This window comes from Cynocephalus volans, chromosome 5 (assembly GCF_027409185.1).
Source record: "Cynocephalus volans isolate mCynVol1 chromosome 5, mCynVol1.pri, whole genome shotgun sequence".
Classification (NCBI taxonomy): domain Eukaryota; kingdom Metazoa; phylum Chordata; class Mammalia; order Dermoptera; family Cynocephalidae; genus Cynocephalus; species Cynocephalus volans.
The window spans coordinates 137,308,843-137,324,002 of record NC_084464.1 but is presented as its reverse complement, the minus strand read 5'-3'; the positions used below and the strand labels follow the sequence as shown (position 1 = coordinate 137,324,002).

Sequence of the window (15,160 nt, the reverse complement as noted above, 5' to 3'; positions counted from 1 at the left end):
GGCCTACAAAGCCAAAAATATTTACTTTCCAGACCTTTATGATAAAAGTTTGCTGACCTCTGTTCTAGATCGTTCTAATCACATGTCTGTTTTTACCACTTATCAAATCATTTTAATGTCATTTATCACCAAATTTCAAGCCATAGAAATGTTACCAACATGTTTGATTGTATTTACCATCACCAAATACTGTTTATCCATGTGACTAGGAGCTAGGTAAATACAACACTTGAATTTGCTGTTTTAACATTGTGTCAGGGTATGTGAAATCATTGTTTCAAGATATGGCATAACTCGGGCCCAGCTTTGTGGCATCTCTTATGAGAGTGGGTTTTAGGGCTTTGATCTGAGTAGTATTATATTGTAGCTTTGTTTAAGATGGTTTTTACATCTGAACATGATAATACCTCTCCCCTCCCCTTTAAGCACAAATTGGCCCACCAGAAGTTGCTCTGACTACTGATGAGAAGTCCATTTCTATTGTCCTGACGGCTCCAGAGAAATGGAAGATAAACCCAGAAGACAGTTCTGTTTCCATGCAACAAATATACTCCAATCTGAAGTATAATGTGTCTGTATATAATACTAAATCAAATAGAATGGTAAGCCTGAAATGGAATGGAGCACATAATCTAATCTATGTATCACTTTTTGTAAATAATGCTAAAACAAACAGCCCTGGTGCTTTGATGTGATATTCAAAAGAGATGCATACAAGACGCAGTTGAAGCTGATCTGTAGAAAACTTACAGAACTGACTTCAGATTTTCTTTACAGAACTTCTCTGTTAGCAGGCCATGATGTTCCACTGGAGTATAGAGCAATTATGCACTTGAGTTAGATGGAGAGCTTTTACTTGCGTAACTTGTCACTCACTCTCCAAGAAGGAAAAAAAAAAATGATAGCAAGAACACAGGACAAAGTTGAATAAGAAATCCATGCATGTATTATTGCTTAAAATTGTTCCCAGAATGGGTCCAGTTTCTAACCATGCTCTGCCAATCTAAAAGAAAAGGCTATTTTGCAACTGTTGCTGACAAAAAAAAAAAAAGCTGGTAGTGATAGTAAAGGATTAAACAGTATCTCAGTCTTTTATTTCCTTCTAGAGTTATTTGTCTGGGATGGTCCCAGACATCTTTGGCTGTAACTGCTGTTTGCAATTCCCTGTCCTAGTGGTCCCAGTGTGTGACCAACCACACACTGGTGCTCAACTGGCTGGAGCCCAACACTCTGTACTGCGTCCATGTGCAGTCCTTCATCCCAGGGCCTCCTCGCCTTGCTCAGCCTTCTGAAAAGGAGTGTGTCAGTACTCTGGAAGGTAAGCTTTTTAAAAAAAGCTCAGCGGGTCTGAGGAAGGAAATCTGATAAAACTAGAAGGGCAAGGTTTTGACAAATCCATGTCTACCAGAAACAGGTTGAGACAAACAAGAAACAACTATTACCAGAAATGCACGAAGCAGCCTGGGACTCTGCCCTTGAGCTCGGCCAGTGTTAGGAAGTGTCTACACCCTCTTGGAGAACTCTCAGTAGGGTGCTGGAGTCCGATACCAACAAACCTCCCACAGCTTCCTGCCTTGCGAAATAACACTTAAGAATTTATTTTTTTAATATTAAAATGTTTATTTCTTTTTAAAAAATTTTTATTTATTAGCATATTTATTCTTACAAATCAGGATATTTCTTTATGCCCTGGCATCCTTAGGTTTGTTCTCTCTTTCTGAAAGTCCAACGTGTTGTTGCGGTCTTTTCTTTCTTTCCTTCATTCCTTCCTTCTTTCCTGCTTCCCCCCCACCCCCCACCCCGTCTTCCTTCCTAGCAGCCTGAGTGAGAACATGCGGTATTTCTGTTTCTTTGTACACTTAAGAATTTGTACATACATCTTTTTTCTCCTTTAAAATTATAATCACTGGGATCAATAGAAGTTCTGTGGTCTTCAAGAACATCAGACAATGTTATTGCTAGAAACAAAGCATTACCCTAAAAACACTTTAAAACTTTTTTTTTCCTCCCCCTTGGAAATACAAATTCCAGACTCTTCAGGTTGTGTTCAGATGCCATTTATTGGCTGCACAAGGGTCTGGAAGCAGCAAATCAGTAGTTACTCCTTTACTCTTCCAGTTGCTTCTCTCTTTCCTTGTATTTGTCTCCTTCTCACCTTTCCTGGACTGAGCTGCCCGGGAACTGTGGTTGAAGATTCTCATTCTTGTTGGGAGTCATAGAGTTGGGAGTGTGGCATTTGTATAACTTTTCTTCGCCCAGGCTGAGAGGAGCTTGAACTCAAAACCTGAAAATTGAAAGAAAATAAATCCTCAAGTTTGCCTGCATTGAGTGGCTCTTCATCCAATGTTTTCTGCTTCTCCTCCAAACATGCTGGACCAGACACAAATGCTCACAACCTTTTACCCCAGTCTTGCTTCTCTCACTGGCTACGAACAGGAATCCATCCCCTGCTTTCCTCTTCCTCCCACCTCCCACTTCTCAAGATGAAACAATCCCAAGGAAAAGAAAGGGAGTTTTGTGAGTACGATTCTCCATCATACATCAAATCAAACTAAAATGCCAAGCAAGCCAAACAAAGCAGATTGAAGAAATCATTTTTGTATTGGGAAAAAGTGCTGTGTTTACGAACAGCTTGATCAGTGCTGAATGATTGGAATGAATTTCCAGCAGAAATCATTTATGCAGTTGGCAGAGCTAAAGCAACGAAAAGTGCAGATTAAATTAAATCCTTACTGATAAGCAGATGGAGCCCACTTTCTCACTAGTGTAGGAAAAGTAACAAAGTAACAAGGTCTTATATCTGATTCTGAACTTGCCCATGATATCCCAGCTGTTAGATCATGGAAGATACCTTTCCTAGACACTAGGAGGTCCGCTTTCTAAAAACTCAAGTAATTCTTCTATTGGGACTATTCTTTGAAAAAATTTCTTCTCTCCACCGACCCCCTACCCCTACAATACAGATACGGTTTATTGTGTTTATTGTAGTAAATGTGCTAATGTACACTAAATGCCATCAGTCATTGTCATGACTCTTTTTAATTAGGACAAGTTCAGTCCAGAGTCAGGAACTGTATTAAGAGGACTGGACTGAGTTGCAGCCTGAAGTAGGGGCAGGTGGTGTCCAGACACCTGCAACACCCACACTGCAGTGCTGGCACGTTACTGTGCGGGACCTGCTGACCAATGTGCTCTCTGGGAGTTGCTCAGGGTAACAGAGCCTACAGCTAGAACCCCAGACGGGCTTTCCCACAGCTACTGTTGAGTACCCTCACCATCCACGATTCATCTGTTTCCATCTTTAGCCAGCAGTTAATTGTGACTGCTTTCTTTTGGGCCCAGGCATCAAGATGTTCACATGGATTAGAATGTTCCTGTGACACTCTTGTTGATTTTATTAGCATGTAAGGAATACTCCAGGACTTTTGTCATTTGTGCTGAAGCTGCTCCTATTTCTACTGCTGTATTAGTCAGGATTCTCCAGAGAAACAAAACTGATAGGAACCAACAGAACAGAGAGACAGACAAACAGACAGACAGAAACAGAGAGAGAGCTTGATTGATTTATTTTAAGAAGTTGGCTCATGAGATTGTGAAGGCTAGCAAGTCAAAAATCTGTAGGGTGGGCCAGGAGGCTGGAGACCCAGGAAGAGTTATGTTGCAGTTGCTGTGCACAGGTGGTCTGCTGGCAGAATTCATTCTTCCTCAGGGCCATCAGTCTTTTTTTCATTAAGGTCTCCAATTGATTAGATGAGGCCCACCCACGTTATAAAAGGTAATCTGCTTTACCCAAAATCTACTGATTTAAATGTTTATCTTATCCAAAAAATACCTTCATAGAAACATTTAGAAAAATATTTGGCCGAATATCTGAATATCGTGGCCTAGCCAAGTCGACACATCAAATTAACCATCACAACTTCCAGGTTCACCATAAGAGCTTAACAAATAGAAGTTAGTCGTGATACACCCATCATCAACTATGTCATCCCATCAATGCCAGGCCAGGGATGCTTTTCTGAAAACCAGGTCTTTTCATTGCTCTTTGGACTTCTCATCATGAGCCTACAGCATAGCAGGACCTGGAAGGGAGTTACTGCCAGTCTCAGCATACTCCAGCTCAGCCTCCTCCCTACATACATCCCCAAGCTCCAGAAAGTCTGGCCAACCAGTGCAAAAGTGATTCTGTCAGTCATGCAAAAGGTGATGCATCACGTATTCGTGTCTTCTGCTAGAATACAGTAGTGACTCCTTATCTGCGGGAGATGCGTTCCAAGACCCCCAGTTGATGCTGAAACCATGGATAGTGCCAAACTCTGTATGTAAAAGGTTCATGGAAAAATAAAACTGAAAAATAATACGAATCTTTCTGTGAACTTTTGAAGTACCTTCATAATGTGTTTTTTCCTATACATACATACCTGTGATAAAGTTTAATTTATAAATTGGGCACAGTAAGATGAACAACTCAGTAATAAGAATAGAACAATTATAACAATCTATTGTAATAAAAGTTATGTGAATGTATCCTCTTTCTCTATATCTCTCAATATCTTATTGTACTGTACATCCCTATTTTCGGACTGCAGTTGACCTCAGATAACTGAAACCTCAGAAAGCGAAACCAGGGATAAGGGGGACTCCTGTATATGGAAAAGATGGAGTCAAATAAGTGGCATGAAAAGTGGAGCCTCTTAATGGAATCTCCACAGAGGGTTTTGTTGTTTTGTTTGAAGGGCTGTGAGTAACCTGAATATCAGACACACTTACCTCGAGTATAAGAACCAGCATGAATCTCATAGCCAGACATAAAATGCTAGAATATCTGCTGAGTTGGATTATTGATGCATCCTTACTGTAAAGGTTTGAGGTGAGTCCAGATGATTCCTTAAGACCATCTGTTGTCAGAGAGAGTAGGAATTCTGAGACCCCTTATAATGTTTAGCTCAGCTTTTCAATGTATAGATGAGAAAACTGAGTTCCTAATGTAAGCGCTCTGTCCAAAGCCTCTTGATGTTGCTGGTGTTTTCTCTCCACACCACATCACAACTATCCAACCCCTCCTTTTTTTTTTTTTTTTTTTTTTTAACAGATCAAACATCAGTGTTCGAGGTTAAAATCATCTTCTGGTATGTTTTGCCCATATCTGTTACCGTGTTTCTTTTTTCTGTGATGGGCTATTTTACCTACCGATATATCCACGTTGGCAAAGAGAAACACCCAGCAAATTTGGTAAGTGCTCAGTGTGGCAGGAGTCTTTATTTTTTTTTTTTTTAAAAAAATTTTATTTATTACTATTATTAATTTTTTTTTTTTCAGTTGAATAATTTCTTTTTTTTTTTTTTTTTTTTTTTTAATTTTATTTTGTCGATATACATTGTAGCTGATTAATGCTCCCCATCACCAAAACCTCCCTCCCTTCTCCCTCCCCCCCTCCCCCCCAACCATGTCCTTTCTGTTTGTTTGTTGTATCAACTTCAAATAATTGTGGTTGTTATATCTTCTTCCCCCCCCCCCCCGGTTTGTGTGTGTATGTGTGTATGTGTGTGTGTGAATTTATATATTAATTTTTAGCTCCCACCAATAAGTGAGAACATGTGGTATTTCTCTTTCTGTGCCTGACTTGTTTCACTTAATATAATTCTCTCGAGGTCCATCCATGTTGTTGCAAATGGCAGTATTTCATTCGTTTTTATAGCTGAGTAGTATTCCATTGTGTAGATGTACCACATTTTCCGTATCCACTCATCTGATGATGGGCATTTGGGCTGGTTCCAACTCTTGGCTATTGTAAAGAGTGCTGCGATGAACATTGGGGAACAGGTATACCTTCGACTTGATGATTTCCATTCCTCTGGGTATATTCCCAACAGTGGGATGGCTGGGTCGTATGGTAGATCTATTTGCAATTGTTTAAGGAACCTCCATACCATTTTCCATAGAGGCTGCACCATTTTGCAGTCCCACCAACAATGTATGAGAGTTCCTTTTTCTCCGCAGCCTCGCCAGCATTTATCGTTCATAGTCTTTTGGATTTTAGCCATCCTAACTGGGGTTAGATGGTATCTCAATGTGGTTTTGATTTGCATTTCCCGGATGCTGAGTGATGTTGAGCATTTTTTCATATGTCTGTTGGCCATTTGGATATCTTCCTTAGAGAAATGCCTACTTAGCTCTTTTGCCCATTTTTTAATTGGGTTGCTTGTTTTCTTCTTGTAAAGTTGTTTGAGTTCCTTATATATTCTGGATATTAATCCTTTGTCAGATGTATATTTTGCAAATATTTTCTCCCACTCTGTTGGTTGTCTTTTAACTCTTTTAATTGTTTCTTTTGCTGTGCAGAAGCTTTTTAGTTTGATATAATCCCATTTGTTTATTTTTCCTTTGGTTGCCCGTGCTTTTGGGGTCGTATTCATGAAGTCTGTGCCCAGTCCTATTTCCTGAAGTGTTTCCCCTATGTTTTCTTTAAGAAGTTTTATTGTCTCAGGGTGTATATTTAAATCCTTAATCCATTTTGAGTTGATTTTAGTATATGGTGAGAGGTATGGATCTAGTTTCATTCTCCTGCATAACGATATCCAGTTATCCCAGCACCACTTGCTGAAGAGGCAGTCCCTTTCCCAGTGAATAGGCTTGGTGCCTTTGTCAAAGATCAGATGGCAGTAAGTGTGAGGGTTGATTTCTGGATTCTCTATTCTATTCCATTGGTCAGTGTGTCTGTTTTTATGCCAGTACCATACTGTTTTGGTTATTATAGCTTTGTAGTATAGCTTAAAGTCAGGTAGTGTTATGCCTCCAGCTTTATTTTTTTTGCTGAGCATTGCTTTGGCTATTCGTGGTCTTTTATTGTTCCATATAAATGTCTGAATAGTTTTTTCCATTTCTGAGAAAAATGTCTTTGGAATTTTGATGGGGATTGCATTGAATTTGTATATCACTTTGGGTAGTATGGACATTTTCACTATGTTGATTCTTCCAATCCAAGAGCATGGGATATCTTTCCATCTTCTTGTATCCTCTCTAATTTCTCTCAGCAGTGGTTTGTAGTTCTCATTATAGAGATTTTTCACCTCCTTGGTTAACTCAATTCCTAAGTATTTTATTTTTTTGGTGGCTATTGTAAATGGGCAGGCTTTCTTGATTTCTCCTTCTGCATGTTCACTATTGGAGAAAAGAAATGCTACTGATTTTTGTGTGTTGATTTTGTATCCTGCTACTGTGCTGAAATCATTTATCAATTCCAACAGTTTTTTTGTAGAGGTTTTAGGCTGTTCGATATATAGGATCATGTCATCTGCAAACAGGGACAGTTTGACTTCATCTTTTCCAATCTGGATGCCCTTTATTTCCTTCTCTTCTCTGATTGCTCTGGCTAGTACTTCCAACACTATGTTGAATAGGAGTGGTGAGAGTGGGCATCCTTGTCTAGTGCCTGTTCTTAAAGGAAAAGCTTTCAGCTTTTCCCCATTCAGGATGATATTGGCAGTGGGTTTGGCATATATGGCTTTAATTATGTTGAGATACTTTCCCTCTATACCTAACTTATAGAGGGTCTTTGTCATGAATGAGTGCTGAACTTTATCAAATGCTTTTTCAGCATCTATAGAGATGATCATATGGTCCTTGTGTTTGAGTTTATTAATATGGTGTATCACATTTATTGATTTGCGTATGTTGAACCAACCTTGCATCCCTGGGATGAATCCCACTTGATCGTGATGAATAATTTTTCGTATGTGTTGCTGTATTCTGTTTGCTAGTATTTTAGTGAGGATTTTTGCATCTATATTCATCAAGGATATCGGCCTGTAGTTTTCTTTTTTGGTTATATCTTTACCTGGTTTTGGTATCAGGATGATGTTTGCTTCATAGAATGAGTTTGGGAGATTTGCGTCCGTTTCAATCTTTTGGAATAGTTTGTAAAGAATCGGTGTCAATTCCTCTTTGAATGTTTGGTAAAATTCTGCTGTGAATCCATCTGGTCCTGGGCTTTTCTTTGTTGGGAGCCTTCTGATAACAGCTTCAATCTCCTTTATTGTTATTGGTCTGTTCAAATTTTCTACGTCTTCACGGTTCAGTTTTGGGAGCTTGTGTGTGTCCAGAAATTTATCCATTTCCTCCAGATTTTCAAATTTGTTGGCGTATAGTTGTTTATAGTAGTCTCGAATGATTCCTTGTATTTCAGATGAATCAGTTGTAATATCGCCTTTTTCATTTCTAATTTTTGTTATTTGAGTCTTCTCTCTTCTTTTTTTTGTTAGCCATGCTAATGGTTTGTCAATTTTATTTATCTTTTCAAAAAACCAACTTTTTGATTCGTTGATCTTTTGAATTGTTTTTTGGTTTTCAATTTCATTCAGTTCTGCTCTGATCTTAATGATTTCTTTCCGTCTGCTAACTTTAGGATTGGATTGTTCTTGTTTTTCTAGTTCTTTAAGGTGAAGTGTTAGGTTGTTCACTTGCCATCTTTCCATTCTTCTGAAGTGAGCATTTAATGCAATAAATTTTCCCCTCAATACTGCTTTTGCAGTATCCCACAGGTTTTGGTATGATGTATCATTGTTTTCATTAGTTTCAATAAACTTTTTGATTTCCTGCTTGATTTCTTCTTGGACCCATATGTCATTAAGTAGAATGCTGTTTAATTTCCATGTGTTTGTATAGTTTCCAGAGTTTTGTTTGTTATTAATTTCTAGTTTTAATCCATTGTGGTCTGAGAAGATACATGGGATAATTCCAATTTTTTTGAATTTATTGAGACTTGATTTGTGACCTAATATGTGATCTATCTTGGAGAATGATCCATGTGCTGATGAGAAGAATGAATATTCTGAGGTTGTTGGGTGGAATGTTCTGTAGATATCTTCCAATTCCAATTGGTCTAGAGTCTTGTTTAGATCTTGTGTTTCTCTACTGATTCTTTGCCTAGATGATCTGTCTAATATTGACAGTGGGGTGTTCAGGTCCCCTGCTATTATGGTATTAGTGTCTATTTCCTTCTTTAGGTCTAATAGAGTTTGTTTTATAAATCTGGCTGCTCCAACATTGGGTGCGTACATATTTATGATTGTTATGTCTTCTTGGTGGATCAGTCCTTTTATCATTAAGTAGTGTCCCTCATTGTCTCTTTTTATGGTTTTTAGTTTAAAGTCTATTTTGTCAGATATAAGAATAGCCACTCCAGCTCGTTTTTCTTTTCTGTTTGCATGGTAAATCTTTTTCCATCCTTTTACTCTTAGTCTGTGTGAATCTTTATGGGTGAGGTGGGTCTCTTGTAGGCAGCATATAGTTGGGTCCTGCTTTTTGATCCAATCAGCCAGTCTGTGTCTTTTAATTGGGGAATTTAAGCCTTTAACATTAAGAGTTGTTATTGAAAGGTGTTGATTTATTCTTAGCATTTTATTGGTTGTTTGGTTGTCTTAGGTGTCTTTTGTTCCTTGCTTTCTGATTTACTGTTTGGTTTCTGTGTTTGTTGGTTCCTTAGGTTGTAGATAGTGTTTTTGTTAGCTTGTTTTCTCTTCATGAATGCCATTTTTATTGTACTAGCGGGTTTAGATTTTTCTTAGGTTTTTATGGCAGTGGTAGTTATTTTTCAGGAACCAAACCCAGTACTCCCTTGAGGATTTCTTGTAAGGGTGGTCTTGTGGTAGTGAACTCCCGCAGTTTTTGTTTGTCTGAGAAATATACTATTTGCCCCTCATTTCGGAAGGATAGCCTTGCAGGGTAGAGTATTCTTGGCTGGCAATCTTTGTCTTTTAGTATTTTGAAAATATCATCCCATTCCTTTCTAGCTTTTAGGGTTTGTGATGAAAAGTCTGATGTTAACCTGATTGGGGCTCCCTTATAGGTGATTTGACGCTTCTCTCTTGCAGCTTTTAAGATTCTCTCTTTGTCTCTGAGTTTTGCCAATTTGACTATGACATGTCTTGGAGAAGGCCTTTTTGGGTTGAATACGTTTGGAGATCGTTGAGCTTCCTGGATCTGAAGATCTGTGATTTTTCCTATACCTGGGAAGTTTTCTGCCACTATTTTGTTGAATATGTTTTCAATGGAATCTCCATTTTCCTCCCCTTCTGGAATACCCATGACTCGGATATTTGAGCGCTTGAGGTTGTCTGATATCTCTCTCAGATTTTCTTCCATGTCCTTAATTCTTTTTTCTTTCTTTTTGTCTGCTTGTGTTATTTCAAACAGCCCATCTTCAAGTTCAGAGGTTCTCTCTTCAACTTCGACAAGCCTGCTGGTTAAACTCTCCGTTGTGTTTTTTATTTCGCTGAATAACTTCTTCAGTTCAGCAAGTTCTGCTACATTTTTTTTCAGGACATTGATTTCCTTGTATATTTCCTCTTTCAGATCCTGTATACTTTTCCTCATTTCATCATGATGTCTAGCTGAGTTTTCTTGTATCTCATTCAGTTTCCTTAGAATTATCACTCGAAATTCCTTATCAGTTATTTCAAGGGCTTCTTGTTCTATAGGATCTAGAGTATGCGATTTATTAACTTTTGGTGGTGTACTTTCTTGATTTTTTGTATTTCTGGTGTCTTTTTTTTGGTGTTTATTCATTGTGGCAGGGGGTTTCACAGTCCACCGGTTTAAGACTAATGACTAACTAGGATGTTGCTGTGGTTGCCAATTTGGTATGGCTCCCGCCGTGACTGCTCAGTTGGCCTCTAGTGTCTTGTGTGTGTGGTTGCCTCGGGTCTTGGGCTTCTCCGGGGATCCACCTTTCTGGTCAGCTTGTACTCTGCTGGGCTGGTGGATCACGTACCACAGGGTGTGTGATCTCTGTTGAGCTTTCACTTTCTGTACAGGACTTCTCCCCGTTCAGTGTGCTCTGGCCCAGGCTGTTAGATCGTGCAGTGGCGACCCCACCGGGTGTGTGGTTTCTGTCGAGTCTCCGCCTCCCTGGCCGCACGTCTCCCCCCTCTGTGCACACTGTGCTGGGTTGGGGCGTGTCTTCTGCACCCCTCGTCTATCAGCTGGGCCTTCAAGACCCTGCTCAGCACCGCCTCGCCCAGGAAGTCTACCAGGTTTCTGCTAGGCACAGACGACCAGTCTCTCTGGGTGCCTTTGTAGCACTGTGTAGATCTTTCTCGGGTCTTGTTCACCTTTGTATCCCCCCGGTATAAACCGAGTCTAGTGCCCGCCTGCAGCCTGCTCTCCGGCAGGTTCAAGCGGACCTGGGAACTCTTCTACCACACTATTCCCAACCAGAAATTCGTTAGGCTTTTTTCCAAACTGGTGGTCGCAGAGATGGTATCTGCCTCCCAGTAACAGGAAGTTTACCGGGGCCGGAGTCCAGGGTGTGGTGGAGTGACAGTCGGCCCGCCCGTACTTCCTAGCCCTCCCAAAACTGGTCGGGACGCCCCACACCCCCAGCCCTGCCAGAGAACCGTGGAGGGAGTGGGAGAGGAGGTCGGCCCGCAGGGTCCGGAAAGCCCCGCGCCAGGCCAAGCAAATGGGCTCAGTGATGGCCGAGCAGGGCGGAGCTGCCCGCACCTGGGAAAATGGAGGCAGCACCGGGGCAGTGAGTGGCCTGGTGGTGCAGGCGGGGAGCCTCGTGGGCATCCACCCCCCGAACAGAGCTTTGCCAGGGATCACTCACAGTGCTGTGCCAGGTCGGGCGCTCGCTGTCTCTGGTTTGTTGCCTTCCGTGTTCTCGGCGCTGCCGCCTCGGGCTGTTCAGTCGCGGCGCCGCTCGGGCGCTCCCAGGAGTCTTCTTTAATGCCGGCCTGAAACCTCGAATCCTGGATAGGGCAGCTGGCCGCCTTCAGTGCGGCCCCAGCCTCCGGGATCCTGGCTGCATCCACAGCAGCCCTGGCGCCGTGACAGGAGTCTTTATTATAATAACACACCTCCAGGAGGATAGAAAAGGAGCCTCAGAACAGATACAGTTCCATTTTAGGGCAAAGTGAATTTAAAGTTAAGTAGCAGATGGATTAAGAAACACTCTGTACTTTATTAGTTCAGTAACATAACCAAATGTAAAGATTCCTCAGCTCTGAAAAGATTTCATATTTACTGGCCAGATTATGCAAGGTCCTGGGGTACCAGGTAAATTAAGTCATGAACCCTGCCCTTTTAGGGATTCAAGCCTAGTTGGGGACTAGAATTTCAAAATATTCCATGGCTAAGATGAAAACCGGCACTGGGGACTCTGGAGTACAGGGAGGGCCCTGAAACCCTATACGGGGGATCGGTTCTCATGCCAAGGCTTGGTGATGGAAGGTGAGTCAGGACACCCACTGCAGGCAGAAGAAAGAGGAGGGGCAGAGGTGGGTAGATGTGTGGGAAGCCACGTCCTACTGCTAAACCATGAGGTTCCTTGTGAGCTTTGAAAGATGAGACTAGAGAGAGGGTGGTAGGGCCAGGTAAGCGGGGAAGTGGGGTGCTAGTCTAAGGGGCTTGGGCTTTATTCTGTTGGCAAAGAGAACTCTCCATAGGGTTTTAAGTGGGGAGTATCATAGTTAGTATTGTGTTTTAGATCCATCTGGATATTAGTTATGGGACAACTCAGGGAAAGTAAAACTAGAAACAAGCAAAGCAGCTAGGAAACTGTGGCAATTGTCTGGGGGGGAGTAGATGGGAGTCTAAAAGAGGAACATGGATGTCAGGCTAGAGATAAAGACATGGAATGGAAATACACGAGAGGAACATGGCCAGGACCTGATCATTCACAACAAGGAGAAGCAAGAAAGCAGAAGAAGGAATAAATCCTATGTCACTGGACCATCCACTGAAGGGTTCCAAAGGGCTGAGCACATTTTTAACAATAAAAATCTCTTCCTTGGGAATTATTAAAAGATGTGTTCACACGTGTGTGTACAGGATAACATACATTTGCTCCTGTCCGTTCAGTTTGTAAAGTTTTCTGTTATTCTGCCTGCATTTAGGTTTCAGAGTTAGCTTCTTGATAGCCTAGGGAGACCTTTCCTGGAAGGAAAATTCACAGGAGAATTGACCTCATGTGATTTTTTGAAACTAAAAATTTTGTTAAAGAATGAGGCTGAGGGTCCCATTTTGTCATGTTAACTGAAACCCCATCCTAGGGTGATGATGGGGACTGTAACATAACCCATCACTGACACTTAGGTAATAGGCACCTTCCACGTACACCCAGCAATGTTTTAATCTCAAATGAGCTTCCCTGGCATGATTTAGAGTTTCTCTCACCACCATTAAGTGGCAGATGAATTCCCTTTGGGGCCTTATTGTGGCATGATTAGAACAGTGGGAGGGGAGTAAGCATTTCTACTCATATGCTTCTCTCCCTTTCTACATCCAGTGTTCATGCCTGTCACATTTCACACCCATGGTGTGTCCAAGAAAGGTCTGGTAGCCCAGGTAACCACAGCTTATTAACAAACATAGAGTATACTATAAATAAAAACACTCTCACAAACTCTGTCTCAGTCTTCACCACTCTTCATGTGGCAGACATTCTGATTGTACAGAATTAAAAAGGTTCAAGAAATTCAGTGACTCACTGCATTCCCTCAGCCAGCTAGAGGAGGCGGCAGCTGCACCCTGAGCCTCCACTGATAAATCCCGTCACCTGTGAGCCGCTTTGCACTTTGGATACATTTTGTGTGTCTTGGGTCCCTCGCCTCCCAGGGAGTCAGGCTTTCTGCATATTGCAAGCATAACTTTCATTTTCATGAGTTGGTGAGAGCAGATATTTAAAACTATCTGGTGACACTATAAATTCTACTTAACATTTGTTTTTAATGTCTCTCTAAAGTGAGAAGGTGAAAACCATTCTCTTCTCTCTTTGTAGATTTTGATTTATGGAAATGAATTTGACAAAAGATTCTTTGTACCTGCTGAAAAAATCATGATTAACTTTATCACCGTCAATATTTTGGATGATTCTAAAGTTTCTCATAAGGATATGAGTTTGCTGGAAAAAAGCAGTGATGTATCCAGCCTTAATGATACCGAGCCCAGCAGGAACCTGGAGCCCCATCAGGAGGAAGCGGAGGGGACACACTCAGGGTATGCCTCGCATCTGATGGAAATTTGCTGTGCCTCTGAGGAAAACACCAAATGTAGTTCCCTCAGCCAGCAAGAGTCACTCAGCAGAATGATACCCACAGATAAAACAGTCATTAAATATGAATACGATGTGAGATCTACTGACGTTTGTGTGGGGCCTGAAGATCAAGAGCTTATTTTGCAAGAGGAGGTGCTCACACAAGGAAAATTATGTGAGCAACAGGCAGGTCTGGCAAACTTGGGTCCACAAACTTTGCTGTGTTCATATACCCCTCAGCTCAGAGACTTAGACCACCTGGCCCAGGAGCACGCAGACTCAGAAGAGGGGCCAGAGGAAGAGCCATCAACAACACTGGTCGATTGGGACCCTTGGACTGGCAGGCTGTGTATGCCTTCAATGTCCAGCTTTGAGCAGGACTCAGGGGGCTGTGAGCATGCTGAGTACAATGGCTTCTCAGAGGAGGGCCTTTTGTCTAGATTCTGTGATGAGCAGTCTCCAGACAAGCCACTAGAAGACAGTGAAGCCTATCTCATGCAATTTATGGAGGAATGGGGATTACACATACAAATGGAAAACTAACTCCAAAATGTCCCTTTGCCAGACCCCTGCTGCAATGAGGCACGTGAGTGCACACAAATGAGCAGCCGAACAATAAAGCATTTGAGATCAAAGAAGTTTATTCTAATTTTTCAGTGTCATTGCAAATTGCTTGTTTCTTTTCTCTGTTCTCAGAGCCCTTGTTTGGTCCTGCCTCCTAGGGGTGGTTGGGTCAGGCATGTGGGTCTCATACAGTGACTGGGCACCTTGGAATGTGGCAGTTGACTGATTGCTTTATACATCTTAAACATTCAGTAAATGTCTGCCAGATTGGGTGCAGAATTTACCCAGGTGGGTGTACTGTGGTGACCTCTTTGTTTATTATTTTCTAACAAGCACACTTCTACAGTTATTTTGGGAGTATTTACCATGTGTATGTAGCACTGTAAAAAGATATTTCACAAAGATCATTTATTTTATAAATAGTACTTTTTCAGAATTTGGTTTATTGTGAGAGTGATGAGGTACTTAAATCATCAAATGCCACGAGGTTGATGATAAGTTGGTTACATGTAAGGACCTCAACCCACTCTTCAATCATAATAATCCATGTTTAGAGTGAAT

At 41.3% G+C, this 15,160-nt stretch overlaps 1 protein-coding gene across 2 annotated transcripts in view; it reads left to right on the top strand.

Annotated features, from left to right (window-relative positions):
* IL20RA (interleukin 20 receptor subunit alpha) overlaps window positions 1–14,639 on the top strand; it is a 52,221-nt gene extending 37,582 nt beyond the window's left edge. For both annotated transcript variants that reach the window (XM_063097962.1, XM_063097963.1), the window contains 4 exons: window positions 427–602; window positions 1,174–1,318; window positions 5,093–5,232; window positions 13,781–14,639. In XM_063097962.1, the coding sequence (XP_062954032.1) occupies window positions 427–602; window positions 1,174–1,318; window positions 5,093–5,232; window positions 13,781–14,578 (1,259 nt within the window). In that variant the 3' untranslated portion in view covers window positions 14,579–14,639. The remainder of the gene's footprint in view (window positions 1–426; window positions 603–1,173; window positions 1,319–5,092; window positions 5,233–13,780) is intronic.
* Window positions 14,640–15,160: the final 521 nt, after the last annotated feature.